The 26343-nt window shown below is 44.3% G+C and overlaps 1 protein-coding gene across 10 annotated transcripts in view; it reads left to right on the plus strand.

The window, feature by feature from the left end:
- Positions 1-26343, plus strand: part of LOC106560366 (exocyst complex component 2) — a 96026-nt gene that overhangs the window by 57916 nt on the left and 11767 nt on the right. For 9 of the 10 annotated variants that reach the window (XM_082957012.1, XM_082957014.1, XM_014123219.3 and 6 more), the window contains 12 exons: positions 8120-8241; positions 9259-9320; positions 9439-9519; positions 11130-11189; positions 12238-12299; positions 12389-12455; positions 13421-13537; positions 14383-14524; positions 20299-20354; positions 20529-20651; positions 23590-23651; positions 24008-24067. In XM_082957012.1, the coding sequence (XP_082813138.1) occupies positions 8120-8241; positions 9259-9320; positions 9439-9519; positions 11130-11189; positions 12238-12299; positions 12389-12455; positions 13421-13537; positions 14383-14524; positions 20299-20354; positions 20529-20651; positions 23590-23651; positions 24008-24067 (1014 nt within the window). The other variant, XM_082957018.1, reaches the window with a different exon arrangement.

Genomic DNA, 26343 nt, shown 5'->3' on the forward strand with positions numbered 1-26343 from the left:
CAACATCTGCACTGAGGTTACGTGTAGAGCTGCCGCTTTCAAGGAGTGACACTCTAAGCTGGAAGCTTATAACAAATCCCGCAATGCCCTCCGACGAACCATCAAACAGGCAAAGCATCAATACAGGACTAAGATCGAATCGTACTATACCGGCTCTGATGCTCGTCGGATGTGGTAGGGCTTGCAAACTATTAGAGACTACATAGGGAAGCACAGCCGCGAGCTGCCCAGTGACACAAGCCAACCAGACGAGCTAAATTACTTATGCTTGCTTTGAGGCAAGTAACACTGAAACATGCATGAGAGCATCAGCTGTTCCGGACGACTTTGTGATCACTCTCTCCGTAGCCGATGTAAGGCCTTTAAACAGGTCAACATTCACAAGGCCGCAGGGCCAGACGGATTACAAGGATATGTACTCCGAGCATGCGCTGACCAACTGGCAAGTGTCTTTCCTGACATTTTCAACCTCTCCATGTCTGAGTCTGTAATATCAACATGTTTCAAGTAGACCACCATAGTCCCTGTGCCCAAGAACACCAAGGTAACCTGCCTAAATGACTACCGACCCGTAGCACTCACGTCTGTAGCCATGAAGTGCTTTGGAATGCTGGTCATGGCTCACATCAACACCATTATCCCAGAAACCCTAGACCCACTCCAATTTGCATACCGCCCCAACAGAGCCACAGATGATGCAATCTCTATTGCACTCCACACTGCCCTTTCCCACCTGGACAAAAGGAACACCTATGTGAGAATGCTATTCATTGACTACAGCTCAGCGTTCAACACCATAGTGCCCTCAAAGCTTATCACTAAGCTAAGGACCCTGGGACTAAACACCTCCCTCTGCAACTGGATCCTGGACTTCCTGATGGGCCGCCCCAGGTGGTAATGGTCGATAACAACACATCCGCCACGCTGATCCTCACCACGGGGGCCCCCAGGGGTGCTTGCTGAGTCCCCTTCTGTACTCCCTGTTCACTCATGACTGCATGGCCAGGCATGACTCCAATACAATCATTCATTTTGCTGATGACATGAGTGGTAGGCCTGATCACTGACAACGATGAGACAGCCTATAGGGAGGAGGTCAGAGACCTGGCCGTGTGGTGCCAGGAGGCCAACCTTTCCCTCAGCGTGATCAAGACAAAGGAGATGATTGTGGACTACAGGAAGAGGAGGACCGAGCATGCCCCCATTCTCATCGACGGGGCTGTCGTGGAGCAGGTTGAGAGTTTCAAGTTCCTTGGTGTCCACATCACCACCATATCATATCCTCCATATCATTGTCCATGCACACCAAGACAGTCGTGAAGAGGGCACGACAAAACCTATCCCCCCTTAGGAGACAAAAGATTTGACATGGGTCCTCAGTTCCTCAAAAAGTGCTACAGCTGCACCATCAAGAGCATCCTGACTGGTTGCATCACTGCCTGGTATGGCAACTGCTCGGCCTCTGACCGCAAGACCGTACAGATGGTAGTGCGTACGGCCCAGTACATTACTGGAAGCTTCCTGCCATCCAGGACCTCTATACCAGGCAGTGTCAGAGGAAGGCCCTAAAAATGGTCAAATGGCTATCCAGACTAAACTCAGCAAAAAAAGAAACGTCCTCTCACTGTCAACTGTGTTTATTTTCAGCAAACTTAACATGTGTAAATATTTGTATGAACATAAGATTCAACAACTGAGACATAAACTAAACAAGTTCCACAGACATGTGACTAACAGAAATTGAATAATTTGTCCCTGAACAAAGGGGGGATCAAAATCAAAAGTAACAGTCAGTATCTGGTGTGGCCACCAGCTGCATTAAGTACTACAGTGCATCTCCTCATGGACTGCACCAGATTTGCCAGTTCTTGCTGTGAGATGTTACCCCACTCTTCCAGCAAGGCACCTGCAAGTTCCCGGACATTTCTGGGGGGAATGGCCCTAGCCCTCACCCTCCGATCCAACAGGTCCCAGACATGCTCATGGGATTCAGATCCGGGCTCTTTGCTGGCCATGGCAGAACACTGACATTCCTGTCTTGCAGGAAATCACGCACAGAACGAGCAGTATGGCTGGTGGCATTGTCATGCTGGAGGGTCATGTCAGGATGAGCCTGCAGGTAGGGTACCACATGAGGGATGAGGATGTCTTCCCTGTAATGCACAATGTTGAGATTGCCTGCAATGACAACAAGCTCAGTCCAATGATGCTGTGACACACCGCCCCAGACCATGACGGACCCTCCACCTCCAAATCGATCCCGCTCCAGAGTACAGGCCTCGGTGTAACGCTCATTCCTTCGACGATAAACGCGAATCCGACCATCACCCCTGGTGAGAGAAAACCGCGACTCATCAGTGAAGAGCACTTTTTGCCAGTCTTGTCTGGTCCAGCGACGGTGGGCTTGTGCCCATAGGCGAGGTTGTTGCTGGTGATGTCTGGTGAGGACCTGCCTTTCAACAGGTCTACAAGCCCTCAGTCCAACCTCTCTCAGCCTATTGCGGACAGTCTGAACACTGATGGACGGATTGTGCATTCCTGGTGTAACTCGGGCCGTTGTTGTTGCCGTCCTGTACCTGTCCCCAGGTGTGATGTTTGGATGTACCGATCCTGTGCAGGTGTTGTTGCACGTGGTCTGCCACTGCGAGGATGGTCAGCTGTCCATCCTGTCTCCCTGTAGCGCTGTCTTAGGCATCTCACGGTACAGACATTGCAATTTATTGCCCTTGCCACATCTGCAGTCCTCATGCCTCCTTGCAGCATGCCTAAGGCACATTCACGCAGATGAGCAGGGTCCCTGGGCATCTTTCTTTGGTATTTTTCAGTCAGTAGAAAGGCCTCTTTAGTGTCCTAAGTTTTCATAACTGTGGCCTTAATTGCCTACCGTCTGTAAGCTGTTAGTGTCTTAACGACTGTTCCACAGGTGCATGTTCATTAATTGTTTATGGTTCATTGAACAAGCATGGGAAACAGTGTTTAAACCCTTTTACAATGAAGATCTGTGAAGTTGTTTGGATTCTTACGAATTATATATGTGAACCTATATGTGCAGTTGAAGTCGGAAGTTTACATACAGTTCATTGTAGTCATTAAAACTTGTTTTTCAACCACTCCACAAATTTCTTGTTAACAAACTATAGTTTTGGCAAGTCGGTTAGGACATCTACTTTGTGCATGACACAAGTAATATTTCCAACAATTGTTTACAAACAGATTATTTCACTTATAATTCACTGCATCACAATTCCAGTAGTTCAGAAGGTTACATACACTAAGTTGACTGTGCCTTTAAACAGCTTGGAAAATTCCAGAAAATGATGTCATGGCTTTAGAAGCTTCTGATAGGCTAATTGACATCATTTGAGTCAATTGGAGGTGTACCTATGGATGTATTTCAAGGCCTACCATCAAACTCAGTGCCTCTTTGCTTGACATCATGGGAAAATCAAAAGAAATCAGCCAAGACCTCAGAATAAAAATTGTAGACCTCCACAAGTCTGGTTCATCCTTGGGAGCAATTTTCAAACGCTTGAAGGTACCACGTTCATCTGTACAAAAAATAGAGTGCAAGTATAAACACCATGGGACCACTCAGCCATCATACCGCTCAGGAAGGAGACACGTTCTGTCTCCTAGAGATTAACGTACTTTGGTGCGAAAAGCACAAATCAATCCCAGAACAACAGCAAAGGACCTTGTGAAGATGCTGGAGGAAACAGGTACAAAAGTATCTATATCCACAGTAAAACAAGTCCTATATCGACATAACCTGAAAGGCCGCTCAGCAAGGAAGAAGCCACTGCTCCATAACCGCCATAAAAAAGCCAGACTACGTTTTGCAACTGCACATGGGGACAAAGATCGTACCTTTTGGAGAAATGTCCTTTGGTCTGATGAAACAAAAATAGAACTGTTTGGCCATAATGACCATCGTTATGTTTGGAGGAAAAAGGGGGAGGCTTGCAAGCTGAAGAACACCATCCCAACCGTGAAGCACGGGGGTGGCAGCATCATGTTGTGGGGGTGCTTTTCTGCTTTCACAAAGTAGATGACATCATGAGGAAGAAAAATTGTGTGGCTATATTGAAGCAACGTCTCAAGACATCAGTCAGGAAGTTAAAGCTTGCTTGCAAATGGGTCTTCCAAATGGACAATGACCTCAAGCATACTTCCAAAGTTGTGGCAAAATGGCTTAAGGACAACAAAGTCAAAGTATTGGAGTGGCCATCCCAAAGCCCTGACCTCAATCCAATAGAAAATGTGTGGGCAGAACTGAAAAAGCGTGTGCAAGCAAGGAGCCAAACAAACCTGACTCAGTTACACCAGCTCTTTTATTTATTTTTTTATTTCACCTTTTTTTAACCAGGTAGGCAATTTGAGAACAAGTTCTCATTTACAATTAGGCTAGTGAGGGAGATAAGTGTTTCCAGTTTTAGAGGTTTTTGTAGTTCATTCCAGTCATTAGCAGCAGAGAACTGGAAGGAGAGGCGGCCGAAGGAGGAATTGGCTTTGGGGGTGATCAGAGAGATATACCTGCTGGAGCGCGTGCTACAGGTGGGTGCTGCTATGGTGACCAGCGAGCTGAGATAAGGGGGAACTTTACCTAGCAGGGTCTTGTAGATGACCTGGACCCAGTGGGTTTGGCGACGAGTATGAAGCGAGGGCCAGCCAACGAGAGCATACAGGTCACAGTGGTGGGTAGTATATATGGGGCTTTGGTGACAAAACGGATGGCACTGTGATAGCCTGCATCCAATTTATTGAGTAGTGTATTGGAGGCTATTTTGTAAATGACGTCGCCGAAGTCGAGGATCTGTAGGATGGTCAGTTTTACGAGGGTATGTTTGGTTGCATGAGTGAAAGATGCTTTGTTGTGAAATAGGAAGCCAATTCTAGATTTAACTTTGGATTGGAGATGTTTGATGTGAGTCTGGAAGGAGAGTTTACAGTCTAACCAGACACCTAGGTATTTGTAGTTGTCCACATATTCTAAGTCAGAACCGTCCAGAGTAGTGATGCTGGATGGGCGGGCAGGTGCAGGCAGCGATCGGTTGAAGAGCATGCATTTAGTTTTACTTCTATTTAAGAGCATTTGGAGGCAACGGAAGGAGAGTTGTATGCCATTGAAGCTCGTCTGAAGGGTAATTAACACAGTGTCCAAAGAAGGGCCAGAAGTATACAGAATGGTGTCGTCTGCGTAGAGGTGGATCAGAGACTCACCAGCAGCAAGAGCGACATCATTGATGTATACAGAGAAAAGAGTCGGCCCAAGAACTGAACCCTGTGACACCCCCATAGAGACTGCCAGAGGCCCGGAAAACAGGCCCTCCGATTTGACACACTGAACTCTATCAGATAAGTGGTTGGTGTACCAGACAAGGCAATCCTTAGAGAAACCGAGGCTGTTGAGTCTGCTGATGAGGATGTGGTGATTGACAGAGTCAAAAGCCTTGGCCAGGTCAATGAATATGGCTGCACAGTATTGTTTCTTATCGATGGCGGTTAAGATATCGTTTAGGACCTTGAGCGTGGCTGAGTTGCACCCATGACCAGCTCTGAAACCAGATTGCAAAGCGGAGAAGGTGAGGTGGGATTCGAAATGGTCGGTAATCTGTTTGTTGACTTGGCTTTCGAAGACTTTAGAAAGGCAGGGTAGGATAGATATAGGTCTGTAGCAGTTTGGGTCAAGAGTGTCCCCCCCCTTTGAAGAGGGGGATGACCGCAGCTGATTTCCAATCTTTGGGAATCTCAGACGACACGAAAGAGAGGTTGAACAGGCTCGTAATAGGGGTTGCAATAATCTCGGCAGATAATTTTAGAAAGAAAGGGTCCAGATTATCTAGCTCGGCTGATTTGTAGGGGGTCCAGATTTTGCAGCTCTTTCAGAACATCAGCTGACTGGATTTGGGAGAAGGAGAAATGGGGAAGGCTTGGGCGAGTTGCTGTGGGGGGTGCAGTGCTGTTGACTGGGGTAGGGGTAGCCAGGTGGAAAGCATGGCCAGCCGTAGAAAAATGCTTATTGAAATTCTCAATTATAGTGGATTTATTGGTGGTGACAGAGTTGTATATCCTCAGTGCAGTGGGCAGCTGGGAGGAGGTGCTCTTATTCTCCAAGGACTTTACAGTGTCCCAGAACTTTTTTGAGTTTGTGTTGCAGGAAGTACATTTCTGCTTAGCCTTTTTTAGCCTTTGCTTTTCTAACTGCCTGTGTATATTGGTTTCTAACTTTCCTGAAAAGTTGCTTATGACGGGGGCTGTTCGATGCTAATGCAGAACGCCACAGTATGTTTTTGTGTTGGTTAAGGGCAGTCAGGTCTGGAGAGAACCAAGGGCTATATCTGTTCCTGGTTCTACATTTCTTGAATGGGGCATGCTTATTTAAGATGGTGAGGAAGGCATTTAAAAAAAATATCCAGGCATCCTCTACTGAAGGGATGAGGTCAATATCCTTCCAGGATACCCAGGCCAGGTCGATTAGAAAGGCCTGCTCGCTGAAGTGTTTCAGGGAGCGTTTGACAGTGATGAGTGGAGGTCGTTTGACCCGCTGACCCATTACGGATGCAGGCAATGAGGCAGTGATCGCTGAGATCTTGGTTGAAAACAGCACAGTTGTATTTAGAGGGCAAGTTGGTTAGGATGATATCTATGAGGGTGCCCGTGTTTACGGCTTTGGGGTGGTACCAGGTAGGTTCATTGATAATTTGTGTGAGATTGAGGGCATCAAGCTTAGATTGTAGGGTGGCTGGGGTGTTAAGCATGTCCCAGTTTAGGTCACCTAGCAGCACAAGCTCTGAAGATAGATGGGGGGCAGTCAGTTCACATATGGTGTCCAGAGCACTGCTGGGGGCACCTATAGCAGGTGGCAACGGTGAGAGACTTGTTTTTAGAGAGGTGGATTTTTAAAAGTTCAAATTGTTTGGGTACAGACCTGGATAGTAGGACAGAACTCTGCAGGCTATCTCTGCAGTAGATTGCAACACCGCCCCCTTTGGCCGTTCTATCTTGTTTGAAAATGTTGTAGTTAGGGATGGCGATTTCAGAGTTTTTGGTGGTCTTCCTAAGCCAGGATTCAGACAATGCTAGGACATCCGGGTTGGATCTCTGTCAGGAGGAATGGGCCAAAATTCACCCAACTTATTGTGCGAAGCTTGTGGAAGGCTACCCGAAACATTTGACCCAAGTTAAACAATTTAAAGGCAATGCTACCAAATACTAATTGAGTGTATATCTGACCAACTGGGAATGTGATGAAAGAAATAAAAGCTGAAATAAATCATTCTCTCTACTATTATTTTGACATTTCACATTCTTAAAATAAAGTGATGATCCTAACTGAATTGTTACTAGGATTAAATGTCAGGAATTGTGAAACTGAGTTTAAATGTATTTGGCTAAGGTGTATGTAAACTTCCGACTTTAACTGTACATGTTACCTCGACTAATAGGTGCCACCGCACAGTGACTCTGTAACGGTAGCCCCTGTATATAGCCTCGCTATTGTTATTTTACTGCTGCTCTTTAATTATTTGTTGCTTTCATTTCTTATTTTTTACTTATCTATTTTTTTTACTTAACACATTTTTCTTAGAACTGCTTTGTTGGTTAAGGGCTTGTAAGTAAACATTTCACTGTAAGGTCTACACCTTGTATTGTATTCGGCGCATTTGACAAATACATTATTTTTTTTGATACACGCTGTCACGTATGGACACCTCACTCTAGTGTCATATACACTGTCACGTATGGACACCTCACTCTAGTGTCATACACACTGTCACGTATGGACACCTCACTCTAGTGTCATACACACTGTCACGTATGGACACCTCACTCTAGTGTCATACACACTGTCACGTATGGACACCTCACTCTAGTGTCATACACACTGTCACGTATGGACACCTCACTCTAGTGTCATACACACTGTCACGTATGGACACCTCACTCTAGTGTCATACACACTGTCACGTATGGACACCTCACTCTAGTGTTTGTTTGTGCGAGCATGTGTGTGTCAATGACTTTATCCCCCATATTGCAGACCCCCAATCCCTCCTCCACTACAACATTCTCTTTCTCGCTCTCGTCTCTCCTCTCTCTCGTCTCTCTCGTCTCTCAGAATCATTTTTGAAGCTCTGGTTGCTCTGGAGATCCCTAATGATCTGCTGCAGGTGATCCAGGATCTACTGTTGGAGCTGAGACACCACTGTCTACTGGTCACCCTGCACCACACCGCAGAGGGTGAGGGAGGAGGGGAGGGAGGGGATGGGAACTGAGACATCACTGTCTACTGGTCTCCCTGCACCACACCGCAGAGGGTGAGGGAGGAGGGGAGGGAGGGGATGGGAACTGAGACATCACTGTCTACAGGTCTCCCTGCACCACACCGCAGAGGGGGAGGGAGGGGATGGGAACTGAGACATCACTGTCTACAGGTCTCCCTGCACCACACCGCAGAGGGTGAGGGAGGAGGGGGGAGGGAGGGAGGGAGGGGATGGGATGGGAACTGAGACATCACTGTCTACTGGTCTCCCTGCACCACACCGCAGAGGGTGAGGGAGGAGGGGGGGAGGGAGGGGATGGGAACTGAGACATCACTGTCTACTGGTCTCCCTGCACCACACCGCAGAGGGTGAGGGAGGAGGGGGGGAGGGAGGGAGGGGATGGGAACTGAGACATCACTGTCTACTGGTCTCCCTGCACCACACCGCAAAGGGTGAGGGAGGAGGGGAGGGAGGGGATGGGAACTGAGACATCACTGTCTACAGGTCTCCCTGCAACACACCGCAAAGAGTGAGAGAGGAGATATGGGAGGGAGGAGAGGGGAGGAAGGAAGAGGAAATGGGACCTGGAAGACAGGGGCAGAAGGAGGAGAGAGATCGAGAAAGGGGCAGAGGTGGGTTAGGTAAGGTGAGGTTAGTGAAAGAGAAAGTGTTTGTGAAAGGGGGTTTTGTGGTTAAACTCTGTTGGTCATTCTGACTGTGGCCCTAGATCTATAGAAACTCAGGTTGATAGTAACAGCTCATGTGGTTTTGAAGGTAGTCATTCACTAGTTTAGAGGGTCATTTCACTTTCTTTTGCGGTCTTCCACCAAACAGTTCTATTTAAAATGTCATGTGAACTGATCATGGCTCTTCACTTGTTCACGAGTATGTAGTACCATTATTTAATTTGATAGTGATCAAAAATAATGTGAAATGTGAAAGCACACATTTGTTGCCCCTACAGTGATTTATGTTTGTGTATGCATTTTGTCAGATGTCAAAAGGCTTGCAGAGAAAGAGGACTGGGTCGTAGACAATGAAGGAATCACCAGCTTGGTAAAGCTATATTTACTATACTTTGTGATATATCATGATTTATTATATAGTAAGATATGATGAAAAATATGTCATGGTATAATCTATATATCTGATTTGTGTGTTGTGTCGTGTGCAGCCAGCCCAGTTTGAGCAGTGCATGGTGCAGATGCTGCAGTCACTCAAAGAACCCATGGAGACCAAACCTGGGGAGGTCAATGTAAGGAACACACTATACACTATAACAGAACCTCATTCATCTATGTGAACTACCTTATTTATGTATGTGAATTGCACTGAACAATCATATAAACGCAACATGCAACAATTTCAAAGATTTTACTGAGTTACAGTTCATATAAGGACATCAGTCAATTTAAATACATTCATTAGACTCTAATCTATGGATTTCACATGACTGGGATTACAGATATGCATTTGGTCGTCACAGATACCTTAATAAATATGGTAGGGGCGTGGATCAGAGAACCAGTCCGTATCTGGTGTGACCACCTTTTGCTTCATGCAGCGCGACACGTCTTCTTTACGTGGAGTTGATCAGGCTGTTGATTGTGGCCTGTGGAATGTGGGAACTGGAACACGCTGTTGTGCACATCGATCCAGAGCATCCAAAACATGCTCAATGTCTGGTGAGAATGCAGGCCATGGAAGAACTGGGAGATGTTCAACTTCCAGGAATTGTGTAGAGATCCTTGCGACATGGGGCCGTGCATTATCATGCTTAAACAGGTGATGGCGGTGGATGATTGGCACGACATTGGGCCTCAGGATCTCATCATGGTGTCTCTGTGCATTCAAATTGCCATCGATAAAATGCAATTGTGTTCGTTGTCCATAGCTTATGCCTGCCCATACTATAACCCCACCGCCACCATGGGGCACTCTGTTCACAACATTGACATCAGCAAACCGCTCGCCCACACGACACCATACACGCTGTCTGCCATCTGCCCGGTACAGTTGAAACCGGATTCATCCGTGAAGAGCACACTTCTCCAGCATGCCAGTGGCAATCGAAGGTGAGCATTTTCCCACTGAAGTCGGTTATGACGCCAAACTGCAGTCAGGTCAAGACCCTGGTGAGGACGACGAACATGCAGATGAGCTTCCCTGAGACGGTTTCTGACAGTTTGTGCAGAAATGATTCGGTTGTCCAAACCAACAATTTCATCAGCTGTCCTGGTGGCTGGTCTCAGACAATCCCGCAGATGAAGAAGCCAGATGTGGTGGTACTGGGCTGGCGTGGTTACACGTGGTCTGCGGTTGTGAGGCCGGTTGGATGTACTGACAAATTCTTTAAAACAATGTTGGGGGCGGCTTATGGTAGAGAAATTAACAATAAATTCTCTGGCAACAGCTCTGGTTGACATTCCTGCCGTCAACATGCCAATTGCGTGCTCCCTCAAAACTTGAGACATCTGTGGCTTGTGTTGTGTGACAAAACTGCACATTTTAGAGTGGCCTTTTATTGTCCACAGCACAAGGTGCACCTGTGTAATGATCATGCTGTTTATTCAGCTTCTTAATATGCCACACCTGTCAGGTGGATAGATTATCTTGGCAAAGGAGAAATGCTCAATAACAGGGATGTAAACAAATTTGTGCACAAAATTGGAGAGAAATAAGCTTTTTGTGCGCAAGGAACATTTCTGGGATCTTGATTTATTCAGCTCATGAAACATGAGACCAACACTTTACATGTTGTGTTTCTATTTTTGTTCAGTATGGATGGTGGTGTATTGGACCACATTACTGCGTGATAGTTGGTTTTATGCAGTATGCTGTCTAACCCTCCTCTCCTGTCTTCAGATCCTCCAGTTGGATCAGGCCCAAGATCAAGCCTCAGAGCTCTGTGTGGACATCATGAGGGTACTGTACAGTCACTACAGACTAGGTTTACACTATATTTCACCACAATAATACAGATTAGAGATTAAGATTACGGTATAGTTCAACATAGGAATCCCTTCAGTTTACTGGTACTGTAGTTAGCATGAATTTATGGTAGTACTGTCACAAGAGAATAGGTTTACAGTATATTTCACTCTAGTGAAGGGACTCCTACAGGTCACAGGTAGTTTATTGCTACAATGCTCAAATTCAGTAAACATTTAGGAACGGTTTCCAGGACACAGATTAAGACTAGTCAACACCTTCAATGGAGAATCTCCATTAAGAATGCTTTTTAGTACTGGATTAGGCTTCATCTATGTCCGGGAAACCGGCCCTTAGATTATTGTAGCCTTTTACCTTTGTAGCAGGAATGGACCAGGAAGCTCTGTGAGAGGATCATGAAGGTATAGTACTATAGAGTAAAGGAATCGCCATAGGAATATCTACAGTTTACTAGTAGTTTACTGTAGGTCTACAGTGCACAAATTCAGTTGAAATGTATTAATTATTGTAGACTTGTACTTTCTGAGCAGGTTCGAGAGCAGGTGAAAAAGCTCTAAGGAGATCAATAAGGTACTGTATGGTACAGAGTAGATAAATGACTAGGATTACACCATAGGAATCCCTACAGATTATAGGTCAGGGGTAGGCAACTACATTCAGCCGCGTGCTGATTTTTGACTGAGTGGATGGTCAGCGGGCCAGAATATAATTCTAATAATTTGAACACTGAAATTGACCACAACTAAGCCCAAAAAGAGATTGTATTTCAAATAAAAAATATAATTTTATACCTTGATTACATTGAGACACGATCACGTGACCATTTTTTTTAGAACAAAAAATTTGCTTGCAGGGTGGTTTTGGCCCACGGGCCGCCTGTTGCCCACCCCTGTTATATGTAGTTTACTGTAGGTTTATAGAGCAGTCCATTCACCCCACTCCTTTTTAATATAGTAGACTGTTACTGTTGCCTGAGTGACTGACCTGTCTCTGTGACACTGACCTGTAACATCTCTTCCAGGTGTTTGTCAACTGCCTGGAGCAGCTGAGCAATAAAACAGATGGAGACATCGACACTTCACAGTGAGTACAGGTAGGGACTTTACATCCAGTGCCATTTTGTGTGTGTCTGCGTTAGTGTGTTTTTGAACTATGTGTGTGTGTATTCTCAGTATATCAGTGGACCTTGCCTCTCCAGACTCATTCAGTGGCCTTCAGGAAGACTTCTGTGCAACACCGGTAAGAAGATCTGAATTTTCTCAGACTGAGGCTACAGGCCTCAATTGAACTCAATCTACCTCAATCTCACACTACAGGATTGCCAATGTCAATGAGCGTTCTCAATGAGGGTTATTTTTCTTACAATCTAACCCCCCTACACACACACACACACACACACACACACACACACACACACACACACACACACACACACACACACACACACACACGTGTATCTCCTTCACTGGTAAACCAAACCAATCTGTTATGATGCTGTTTCCTAGTTGTGGACAGGAAGCCGACACAACCTAATTTCCTGTATGTGTCCAGATGAGAGTGAATGGGCCTGGGTGTGTAGAGGAGGGGGAGGAAGAGAAAGGGGAGTTTTTGGTAAAGGGAAATAGAGCAGGGTGCAGACGGGGTTTCCCCTGATCTCTAGCAGGGCTGAGTCGGTGAGACAGCCAGACAATATTCAGGGCACATGCCAGAGTTCAGGCCTACAGAACCACCTTAAGACATTATCATATGGAGTACCAGACATCTCACTGAAATACAGTAAGGCCTCAGAGAGACGGTGGGCTGGTAGGCCATAGATTGACATGGTCTACAGAGACTGGAAGTGTTGAAAAATAATAGAAGACTAGAATTCTTATAATAAAAGGAGTTGCCACAGTAACCAAATTATTTGAGATTGTCTATTAAGACCAGAACCTCCTCTTTTAGGAGTGAACACTACCTGTTACACTAATCCTGTCAGTGAGGTTGTCAGTTAGGTAACTGTTATAATTGACCTTGTATCATTGAAGAAAACCCGGTGTGTAGTATGGCGTAAAACAGCATTTTAGTCAACTCCATTAAAACAGGGATGGAGTCAATGATGAGATTAACTGACAGATGCTCATAAACCATCACTCAACATAACAAATCCAACATTCTGAACTTTCTACGGGTGTGTGTGTGTGCGCATCTCTTTCTCTCTATAGGAGCAGCGTCTGCTGATCATCCTGAGTAACTGTCAGTACCTGGAGAAACACACCTTCCTTAACATGGCTGAACACTTTGAGAAACACGGCTTCACCGGGACTGACAAGATCACACAGGTTAGTAGAGAGGACACACACAGACACAAACACAGACACAAACAGACACACACACAGTTAACTGTCAGAAACAGCAAACAGTTACCTGGCTCCTTAGATGTTTAGTTTTTGGTGTTCTTTGAAGAAGAAGATTTGTCACCAAAGAGTTGATGAGAAATGATGTTTTGGGGCAGAACGATTACTCTCTGTTTCTCTTTAAACAGCTAAAGGTCAGATCTCTGAGTCAGTCTCCTTCTCTCTCACACACACACTCATACAGACAGATATTGGTTGGCTGTTCCTGTAAAAACAGGTTAACGGCTTGTGTTTTTTAGAAACATGGCCTGTAAGCAGTTGGTTCAAAACCAGGATCTATATTGTGACTATAAGAACATAAATCAAGTTCCTGTAAAAGCACTTTGTGACAGCTGCTGATGTAAGAATCGATTTCTAAGTACATTTCATTGAAATTTGATTGATATCTCTACCTCTGTTTCCAGGTGAGTGTCTGTGTAGCTGTGTACAGGTGTTGATTAGGTTTGTCTCTACCTCTGTTTCCAGGTGAGTGTCTGTGTAGCTGTGTACAGGTGTTGATTAGGTTTGTCTCTACCTCTGTTTCCAGGTGAGTGTCTGTGTAGCTGTGTACAGGTGTTGATTAGGTTTGTCTCTACCTCTGTTTCCAGGTGAGTGTCTGTGTAGCTGTGTACAGGTGTTGATTAGGTTTGTCTCTACCTCTGTTTCCAGGTGAGTGTCTGTGTAGCTGTGTACAGGTGTTGATTAGGTTTGTCTCTACCTCTGTTTCCAGGTGAGTGTCTGTGTAGCTGTGTACAGGTGTTGATTAGGTTTGTCTCTACCTCTGTTTCCAGATGAGTGTCCATGCAGTGAAGGAGCTGGATGAGAGTCTGTTTGATGCCTACATCGAGAGGAAGTCAGATCCCATCGTAGGATCCCTAGAACCAGGCATCTACGCTGGATACTTCGACTGGAGGGACTGCAGTACACCTACAGGTACAAACACACACTCTCTCTCTCTCACTCTCACACACACACACACATACACATATACACACACACACACACACACACACACACACACACACACACACACACACACACACACACACACACACACACAGATATAGGCTGTCTACTTTGATTTATTTTATATAACCTTTATTTAACTAGGCAAGTCAGTTAAGAACAAATTCTTATTTACAGTACACCTGCAGGTACACAGAAATGTATTTCTCGAATTTTTATAATTTTCTCTCTGCATTGTTGGGAAGGGCCCGTAAGTGTTTCACTGTTAGTCTACACCTGTTGTCTACCAAGCATGTGACAAATGTGATTTGATTTGATCTACCCTGTCTACGTCCATTGGCGCAACTGCACACCTTTTTACACACCTTAATCACAGGACATTATGGACTGAGGCCAGTATTCAAACCAACACAGATTAACCACCTGTACACTGCGATAGACTTTTAAATGCAATTTCCCAGACGTTTGTGGAGATTGCATTCGCAATGTTGAGTTCTTCCACCAAGCCACAGATGTAACAGAGAGAGGGGGGTTTACCCATAATAACCCTTGACCTATCTATCCTCTAGGGCTTATCTCCAAAAGCAATAAACCTTACGGCTTGTCTGGGGAATGTCTGGGGAACATTATGGCAGAGGTTTTCAAACTGGGGTCTGCAGCCCCCTAAGGTTCCATAGAGGCACTGCAGGGGTTCTGCAAAATTATTTTATGAATATCGCTAGCTTCAACAGAATACCATGTGTCTCTGCATCCAGTATGAAGGAAGTTAGTGGTAGTTTCATGAGCCAATGCTAAAGTTTCAAGTTTGATTAGTCGTATGTACGACTATGGTATACACATGGTATACACATACACATGGTATACACAGTCCAATGAAATGCTTACTTGCAGGTTCCTTCTCCACAAGCCAACAACAATAAGAAATGATAAAAGATAAGAATAGGAACATAAAGTAAATGGCTCAGTAGAATGTAATAAACATTTTAGCATCAGTTTAATACATGAAGGCACAATTCATAGTCCAATGTTTACACATGTTTTGGAAAAGCTGGGATTGGGGGGGCAAGTGTTTAAATTGTGCAGTATTTACCAATCATAATAAGAGTCTGGCAGCAGCAGTTGTGATGTGTGTGTAGCATGAATGTACAGTACCAGTCAAACGTTTGGACACACCTACTCATTCAAAGGTTTTTCTTTATTTTGACTATTTTCTACATTGTAAAATAATAGTGAAGACATCAAAACTATGAAATAACACATATGTAATCATATACAAACCAAAAAAGTGTTAAACAATTCTTCAAAGTAGCCACCTTTTGCATTGATGACAGCTTTGTGCACTCTTGGCATTCTCTGAACCAGCTTCATGAGGTAGTCACCTGGAATGTAGTTCCATTAACAGGTGTGCCTTGTTAAAAGTTCATTTGTGGAATTTCTTTCCTTAATGTGTTTGAGCCAATCAGTTGTGTTGTGACAAGGTAGGGGGATTGGGGGGGGGGGGGGTATACAGAAGATAGCCCTATTTGGTAAAAGACCAAGTCCATATTATGGCAAGAACAGCTCAAATAAGCATAGAGAAACGACAGTCCATCATTACTTTAAGACATGAAGGTCAGTCAATCTGGAAAATTTCAAGAACTTTGAAAGTTTCTTCAAGTGCAGTCGCAAAAACCTTCAAGCACTATGATGAAACTGGCTCTCATGAGGACCACCACAGGAAAGGAAGACCCAGTGTTACCTCAGCTGCAGAGGATAAGTTCATTAGAGTTAACTGCACCTCGGATTGCAGCCCAAATAAATGCTTCACAGAGTTCAAGTAACAGACACATCTCAACATCAACTTTTCAGAAGAGACTGCGTGAATCAGGCCTTCATGATCCAATTGCTGCAAAGAAACCACTACTAAAGGACATGAAATAAGAATAAGAGACTTGCTTGGGCCAAGGAACATGAGCAATGGACATTAGACCGGTGAAAATCTGTCCTTTGGTCTGATGAGTCCAAAATTGAGATTTTTGGTTCCAACCGCTGTGTCTTTGTGAGACGCAGAGTAGGTGAACGGATGATATCCATATGTGTGGTTCCTACGGTGAAGCATGTAGGAGGAGGTGTGATGGTGTGGGGCTGCTTTGCTGGTGACACTGTCTGAGATTTATTTAGAATTCAAGGCACAGTTATTCTGCAGCGATACGCCATCCCATCTGGTTTGCACTTAGTGGGACTATCATCTGTTTTTCAACAGGACAATGACCCAAAACACACCTCCGGACTGTGTAAGGGCTATTTGACCAAGATGGAGAGTGATGGTGCTGCATCAGATGACCTGGCCTCCACAAACCTGACCTCAACCTTAATGAGATGGTTTGGGATGAGTTGGATCGCAGAGTGAAGGAAAAGCAGCAAACAAGTGCTCAGCATATGTGGGAACTCCTTCAAGACTGTTGGAAAAGCATTCCTCATAAAGCTGGTTGAGAGAATGCCAAGAGAATGCCAAGTGTGAATAATCTAAAATATGTTTGGATTTGTTTAACATTTTTTGTTACTTATGTGTTATTGATTCCATATGTATTATTTCATAGTTTTGATGTTTTCACTATTATTCTACAATGTAGAAAATAGTTTCAAAAAATCTGAAAAACCCTTGAATGAGCAGGTGTGTCCAAACTTTTGACTGGTAGTGTATATGTGTGTGAGTGAGTGGATGAGTTAGCGAGTGAGCGCATGTGTGCTAAGGTGCGGGGAATCCGAGCAGGTGGTCAGTCCAGTTCAAGTGTTCAGCAGTCTGATGGCTTGTAGATACCAACAGACTCAGAGACTGTTTCTATCAGACCTCATGCTCCGATGCCTGCCCGACGGTAAGGGAGTGAACTGCTCATGGCTGGGGTGTATGGGGTCCTTGATGATGCTGCGGGACTCATGCACCGTTTCAAGTAGATGTCCTGGATGGGTGGGAGCACGGTCCCAGTGATGTATTCAACCTTCTTCACCACACACTGGATGGACTTCTGGTCGTACACAGCAATTCCTGTACCAGGCTGTGATGCAACCGGTCAGGACGCTCTCGATGGTGCAGAGGTAGTATTTGGAGAAGACCCAGGGTGACTTGCCGATTTTCTTCAGCTGCCTTAGGAAGTAGAGACACTGTTGCACCCACTTGACAAGATTGGTGGTGTTGTTGGTCCATGACAAATCCTCTGTGATGTGGACGCAGTGAAACTTAACTGCTTACTCTCTCTACTGCAGTCCCCTTGATGTGGATCAGGGCATGTTCCCTCCTCTGCTTCCTGAAGTCAACAACTCCTTTGCTTTGCTGATGTTGAGGGAGAGTTTGTTGTCCTGGCACCACAATACCAGTTCACTTACGTCCTCCCTGTGGTCTGCCCGTCAGTATAATAGTAAAATAGGGATTTTGTCAGACATCATAGGGCAGAAGCTCTATAGAGATGACTTGGAATTAAATAATAAAGTCATCAAATAAAACAAATATTTTATTAAAAGTAAATTAATGTGAATAAATGATGGTTAGTAAGTGATTAGCAGAAATGGGCAGTCACTACCATCATGACATTCAACCCACATAATCCATAGTGCTTTTAATGAAAAAATAAATAATTAAGGAAATCGAAAACCATGATTTTATTTTTTCATAATCCAACCGAAACAACCTCAAAAAGCACTAATCGCTCAGCACTAACTAAATGTCTCTGTGTGTCCTGAAGTTTTACGATGAACAGTGCTTGGATGTGCTTAGCCTGATGTTCACAACTTCACATGCAGTCCACTCTTAGTCTACTCTGCATTAGGGTTGTATCACAATATTTTTACCATGGCAAATGAAATCACCAAGCAGATCAAACTTTTTGGTCCTTTAAAAACCTGCTGTATGTAAAATATTGTGTGCTATAGCTGGGAAAATAAATACATCTGACTCTGGATAAAAACATAATGTTTGTTTCCAACATTAGGACTGTTTTCCTAAAGAAGTTAAATCCGAGTATCGCAATACTGGTATCGTCCCAGCCCTACTTTATTGGCACCTTACCAAGACTACCCTTCATATCTGCCTGTTGTGTATTTATCCACGAAAATATTCTCTCTGTCTCTGTCTGTATTTTCTCTACAAGCTAGTCATCAGTTGTTGTGGGTGAGGGAGCTCCTTGTAGGAAATGTCAAACCCTGAATCTTCAGTGAATTCTTCATACAATCATACACACACACTTTAAATTGAAGTGATGTTAGAAGTGACATGGACATATCATTCTGGTCTGTGGTTTTGTGTGTGTGTGTATGCACATACACACACACACATAGCACATCCATGTGTACGAGGCTGTGCACAGGTGAAACTTGTGTGTGGTTTACGTACCTTAAAACAGGAAGTTTGTGTGTGCGCCACTCCCCTATGCTCCTCAATGTTCCAGGGAGAAAAAGTGGTGCCTTTTACGATTTTGTGTGTTCCGCTAATAGTGAAACAGGAACATTTGGGCTTATTAACCACAGCTATAAGGAATAGGATATGATACTTTCACTGGCTAAACATGTGGGTGATTGGTGTGTGTATGCTGAGGCCTGCATTGCCAGCGGAAACAGAAAGACAACTTTCACTGGTTTTGGTCTTTTGTTTTCTCGTGGTAACACTCTTGCCCCCTGGAAGTATTCATCTTTAAAGCACCAGACAATCATCTCATTTATATTTATTATATTGTCTTCTCAACATGGCATTGGGGATGTGACAAATGGAAAAGTTTTCTTAACATTTAAACGGCGATTTGTTAAAATGCTAAGAATTCTTTATAGAATTCCATGTGAATTCACAATGCAGCTGTGAATGAGGTTAAAAGGAGCTTTCTATGAAATTTGTCCAACTGTTAACCATGATGACGTAGTGGTGGAGAGTCGACTCAAAAATTTCTCGACTCGTTGCATGTCGACTCCAGTGTCAACTCCCAATTCTAAGTGTCAAGATTCAGTAATTTTTGGAACAGAGGTGACTGATTTGTTGCTGTACTTCCGAGAACACAAACGCTCGCATCTTTCATAGCAAGGGACAGAATTTAATTGAATTGACAGAGGAGATGGACAAAGTATAGGCAGGACGGCCACCAGGCAGACAGAGTCAGAACGGTGCACTAGGCCTATCAATTGGCAATCAAAAGCTGTATCTCGCAATTTCTTGGCTTGCAATGTCTGCAACTTCAGTAAAGCAGGGCCTATGGTCAATGAATAGGCTAGGATGCTGAGATGAGCAAGATGTAACACTTCGCTTTCGCACAGTCACACACAGTATCTGCGCATGTGCACAGGTTTACTTCACACTGTTCACAGTGTGGTAGCCAGGGCACCAGAATTTACCCACTATGCTGTTTACTTTCCCCAGGCCTTCATAGCCTATTGTTTAGTTAGACTATAACACGGAAACTGGGATTCAAATGTTGTTGTTAGGGATTTTTCTTAACGTCAAGGATCCCAACTTCGTTTATACATTTAAATGTTCACACCCCTACTTAGGGGTGCCATTACACGTTATACACCCACCATTCTCAAGGTTGATTGGAGAATACGTACATTATATGGCTCATCTCAATACCAATAGAAATAACTACTTTCGATCTTTCCTCGCCCACTGCATTTCAGTCTAGTCTTATAGTAAAAGAGAACTGATAAATGTGTTAGGTCTGGGATCAGTTTCATATGATCGGTTTTGGGTTTTGACGTTATTATGAAACTACCTTTTTTCCAAGGTGTGAGGAACTACCTGAAGGAAGCCTTGGTCAACATCATCACTGTTCATGCTGAGGTAAGGCATTGGCCTTTCTGTATAATGAAGAGATGCATGACAAAAATTATTGGGGTCCTTCTGTAATGAGTAGAGCAGTCAGTCAGTAGTCACAGAGAGAGTTTGATCTCTCTCTCTCTCTCTCTCTCTATCTCTCTCTCTCTCTCTCTCTCTCTCTCTCTCTCTCTCTCTCAGGTCTTCACAGTGTCAAAGGAGCTTGTTCCCAGGGTTCTGACTAGAATCGTTGATGGTGTGGCGGAGGAGATGAGCCGTCTCATGCAGTGTGTGTCATCCTTCAGCATGAACGGAGCCATACAGGTACACCACGCACACACACACTTTCAGATCTCTCTCGCTCTCTCTCTCTCTCTCTCTCTCTCTCTCTCTCTCTCTCTCTCTCTCTCGTGAGTCAAATGAAGAGCCACCAACTGGGGGGATTTACCCTCTTTTACTGATGATTCTAAACCCCAGCAACTCTACCAGACCAGCTACTGGTATACTACATTTTACATTTACGTCATTTAGCAGACGCTCTTATCCAGAGCGACTTACAAATTGATGCATTCACCTTATGATATCCAGTGGAACAACCACTTTACAATAGTACATCTATATCTTTTTATTTTGTATTTTTTTTTGGGGGGGGGTGGGTTAGAAGGATAACTTTATCCTATCCCAGGTATTCCTTAAAGAGGTGGGGTTTCAGGTGTCTCCGGAAGGTGGTGATTGACTCCGCTGTCCTGGCGTCGTGAGGGAGCTTGTTCCACCATTAGGGTGCCAGAGCGGCGAACAGTTTTGACTGGGCTGAGCGGGAACTGTGCTTCCGCAGAGGTAGGGGGGCCAGCAGGCCAAAGGTGGATGAATGCAGTGCCCTTGTTTGGGTGTAGGGACTGATCAGAGCCTGAAGGTACGGAGGTGCCATTCCCCTCACAGCTCCGTAGGCAAGCACCATGGTCTTGTAGCATATGCAAGCTTCAACTGGAAGCCAGTGGAGTGTGCGGAGGAGCGGGGTGACGTGAAAGAACTTGGGAAGGTTGAACACCAGATGGGCTGTGGCGTTCTGGATGAGTTGTAGGGGTTTAATGGCACAGGCAGGGAGCCCAGCCAACAGCGAGTTGCAGTAATCCAGACGGGAGATGACAAGTGCCTGGATTAGGACCTGCGCCGCTTCCTGTGTAAGGCAGGGTCGTACTCTGCGAATGTTGTAGAGCATGAACCTACAGGATCGGGTCACCGCCTTGATGTTAGCGGAGAACAACAGGGTGTTGTCCAGGGTCACGCCAAGGCTCTTAGCACTCTGGGAGGAGGACACAATGGAGTTGTCAACCGTGATGGCGAGATCATGGAACGGGCAGTCCTTCCCCGGGAGGAAGAGCAGCTCCGTTTTGCCGAGGTTCAGCTTGAGGTGGTGATCCGTCATTCACATTGATATGTCTGCCAGACATGCAGAGATGCGATTCGCCTCCTGGTTATCAGAAGGGGGAAAGGAGAAGATTAATTGTGTGTCGTCTGCGTAGCAATGATAGGAGAGACCATGTGAGGATATGACAGAGCCAAGTGACTTGGTGTATAGCGAGAATAGGAGAGGGCCTAGAACTGAGCCCTGGGGGACACCAGTGGTGAGAGCACGTGGTGCGGAGACAGATTCTCGCCACACCACCTGGTAGGAGCGACCTGTCAGGTAGGACGCAATCCAAGAGTGAGCCGCGCCGGAGATGCCCAACTCGGAGAGGGTGGAGAGGAGGATCTGATGGTTCACAGTATCAAAGGCAGCAGATAGGTCTAGAAGGATGAGAGCAGAGGAGAGAGAGTTAGCTTTAGCAGTGCGGAGAGCCTCCGTGACACAGAGAAGAGCAGTCTCAGTTGAATGACCAGTCTTGAAACCTGACTGATTTGGATCAAGAAGGTCATTCTGGGAGAGATAGCAAGAGAGCTGGCCAAGGACGGCACGCTCAAGAGTTTTGGAGAGAAAAGAAAAAAGGGATACTGGTCTGTAGTTGTTGACATCGGAGTGATCGAGTGTAGGTTTTTTGAGAAGGGGTGCAACTCTCGCTCTCTTGAAGACGGAAGGGACGTCAGCAGTCAAGGATGAGTTGATTAGCGAGGTACTACACTCTGTACTGTACACTCTACAGTCCAAACTGAGGATACTTTAAATTACCCTAAAGTGCTCTATTAAATGCCCAGTGCAGTCACTGTTTTATACAGTATATATTTCCAACACTATGAAGTTGGAATTACACTGAAATTATGAAAATGATGATAACTGCTCTTTTAGTGTAAGAGCTGTTTGAAAAGACTGCCAGAAATGTCAGCTTGTTTTGGTGGGATGGAGTTTTGGCCTGCCTGGTGACATCACCAGGCAGTAAATGAGTTAATAGACCAATAAGAAAGAGCTCTAAACCCCTGCCAATAACAGCTAGTTTTCAGTTTTCCCTTCCCCACTCAGACCACTCCCAGACAGTCCGAGCAAAATTCTTGCTTGAGAAAGTGCTCTTTGCGAAGAAGCTATTTTTGTTTCTTTTTTACCATTTTAATTACAGTAAGGTACTTAATTGTTACCTAAAAAATATTTGATGTTGAAATAAAAACTGCTGCACTGGACCTTTTAACCTCATTTACCCATTATTTATTTTTTCTTTATCCATCTCTCTCTCTCTCTCTCTCTCTCTCTCTCTCTCTCACTCACTCACTCACTCACTCACTCACTCACTCACTCACTCACTCACTCACTCACTCACTCACTCACTCACTCACTCACTCACTCACTCACTCACTCAATTTCAATTTAAGGGCTTTATTGGCATGGCATACGTTTACATTGCCAAAGTATGTGAAATAGATGATAAACAATAAAAAATGAACAGTAAACATTACACTTAAAAAGGTTCCAAATGAATAAAGATGTCATATTATGTCTATATACAGTGTTGTAATGATGTGCAAATAGTTAAAGTACAAAAGGTAAAATAAATAAAACATAAATATGGGTTGTATTTACAATGGGGTTTGTTCTTCACTGGTTGCCCTTTTCTTGTGGCAACAGGTCTCAAATATTGCTGCTGTGATTGCACACTGTGGTATTTCACCCAATAGATTTGGGAGTTTATCAAAATTGGATTTGTTTTCGAATTCTTTGTGGGTCTGTGTAATCTGACTGAAATATGTGTCTCCTATATGGTCATACATTTGGCAGGGGTTTAGGAAGTGCAGCTGTTTCCACCTCATTTCACTCTCTCTCTCTCACTCTCTTCAGGCCCGTTTGGAGATAAATGCTCTGAGAGATGTTGTAGCCTCCTACCTGTCATCTGAGAGCCAGTAAGACCCCAAAAACACTCCCTGAGACTGTACTGTACTACACCACTACACACCTATGTACCACACGCACACATACACTTCACACACACTGTGCATACTACTGTATACACGTACATATGTTACAGAAACGACACAGTACTCTCACTGTCATTCCTGTAAGTCCCATTAATCTTACCCACACCTTCTACCAGACACTCTCTAGTCTACATTACCTGGGGGTACTGTAGATTGAAAAAGAAGCGAAAGCAGCACTCCAGCTAGTTTAATCTGTTTTTGTGTGATGGTATGTCTCCTCCTTTGTGTAGTAGAATGTTGGTGTGTGTCGTGTGGTGTCAACTGTGTGTATCTTGTTTCAGCGCCAACTTCAAGCAGGCTCTGGAGACCCTCCCCCAGTTACACAGTGGAGCAGACCAAAAGTAAGTCATTCATCAAGGGTAATACCGGTTCCAGTTAAAATATGGAGCGAATTCAGTGCCAACAGAAACTGTATTTGATTTCATTATTTTTTAATTTGTATTTAGATATTGAATTCATTATTTTTGAGTTTGTAATGCACAAATTGAGTCGTTGAGTTCATAAATTGAACTTGTATTTCATGATTTTAAACTGATTGAATTAATATTGCATTCAGTTTTAAAATTCAATTTAATTGAATATTAAAATTCTATATTTATATATTCAATTTCAATATGGTAAATATTGCATTCATTGCCCTGGTATCAAGTTTATAAACTATAATTTCAAGTTAACCAAAGTTTCAAACATTCAACTTCTTAAATGCGTTCGGATTCAGTCTTCAAATTCAGTTCTCTACATTCAGATTCAAAATCAGAGTTAACGTCCTGGTACTTTGCCAGCAAGGAATGGTAGAAGTGAACAGATAGAATCTTTGTGTTAAACAGATTTCTGAAGCCAATGTGGCATTTTGAATACACTTTCTTCCTATGATTTTGGTTCTAGCGTTTGGGCTGAGATATTATGACTTAATTCCTGAAAGCTAAGACTCTCTGGAATACGGTTCTGCATTCTGTTCCCCTCTATGATGCTCAAAGGACTCGTTAGAAGGGAGTGCGACAAAAAACGCAATTTGGCCCCAATAACAATATAGTTGAATAGCCATGTCATAGCCCTTCGAAGGATAGCTTTTCCACTTTCTAATTAATCTTGCTCTTGTGACTGACTGGATTCGAACCGGGTCTCCTGCATGTCAGAAGACTGTGTTAGCCCACTTATACTAACATCTAATAGGCAAATTTCAGGCTCCAGGGATATTAGTGGTCAGAAATGCACTACATGACCAAAAGTATGTGGACACCTGCTCGTCAAACATCTCATTCCAAAATCATGGGCATTAATGTGGAGTTGGTCCCCCCTTTGCTGCTATAACAGCTTCCACTCTTCTGGGAAGGCTTTCCACTAGATGTTGGAACATTGCTGCGAGGTCAGGCACTGGTGTTGCGCGATTAGGCCTGGCTCGCAGTCGGCGTTCCAATTCATCCCAAAGGTGTTCGTTGGAGTTGAGGGCAGGGCTCTGTGTAGGCCAGTCAACTTTTTCCACACCGATCTCGACAAGCCATTTCTGTATGGACCTCGCTTTGTGCACAGGGGCATTATCATGCTGAAGCAGGAAAGGGCCTTCCCCAAACTGTCTAGAATGTGTAGCGTTAAGAATGTGTAGCGTATACTGTAGCGTTAAGATTTCCCTTTACTGGAACTAAGGGGCCTAGCCCGAACTATGAAAAACAGACACATACCATTATTCTTCCTCCACCAAACTTCACAGTTAGCATTATGCATTGGGGAAGGTAGAGTTCTCCTGGAATCCGCGAAACCCAGATTTGTCCACTGGACTGCCAGATGGTGAAGCGTAATTCATCACAAAAGAGAACACATTTCCACTGCTCCAGAGCCCAATGGCGGCAAGCTTTACACCATTCCAGCCGATGCTTGGCTATGCCTGGCTGCTCGGCCTTGGAAACCCATTTCATGAAGCTCCAGATGAACAGTTCCTGTGCTGACATTGCTTCCAGAGGCAGTTTGGAATTCGGGAGTGAGTGTTGCAACTGAGGACAGACTATTTTTACACGCTACCCCCTTCAGCACTCAGTACAATGTAACTCTCAGGTCTCTTGAGAAGTTACTCATCACGCAAGCATGGTCCCCAAACCACCTGTTACACTTCACCCCCCCTTTGACCTCCTCCTCGAAGAGACCCATTCAAGTCACATAACCAATACCTAGGCTTGCCAGAGACTTGAAACTAACAGGCTGTCATTGTAAATAAGAATGTGTTCTTAACTGACTTGCCTAGTTAAATAAAGGTAAAATATATATTTTTTTTTAAATAAACACAAACTAACACATGTCAAACTAACATGTCTTCAGGTCTCAGGCAAGTTTCTCATCCCATAAGCATGGACCACCAAACCACACTATTTCGATGAGTAACCTAGCTGGATCTTGAAGAGTTGTATTAGTGTAGCCGATGGGATCTGTTAAACTCACTCCTCAGCCTGAAGTGTTGCCTCGTGCGCAATTGAATACCTTTTTTTATTAATATATTTTTAATTTCACCTTTATTTAACCAGGTAGGCCAGTTGAGAACAAGTTCTCATTTACAACTGCGACCTGGTTAAACATACAGTCAATAACACAATAGAAATATCTATGTACAGTGTGTGCAAATGTAGTA

The sequence above is a fragment of the Salmo salar genome, chromosome 10 (assembly GCF_965601325.2).
Source record: "Salmo salar chromosome 10, fSalSal1, whole genome shotgun sequence".
NCBI classification, from domain to species: Eukaryota; Metazoa; Chordata; class Actinopteri; order Salmoniformes; family Salmonidae; genus Salmo; species Salmo salar.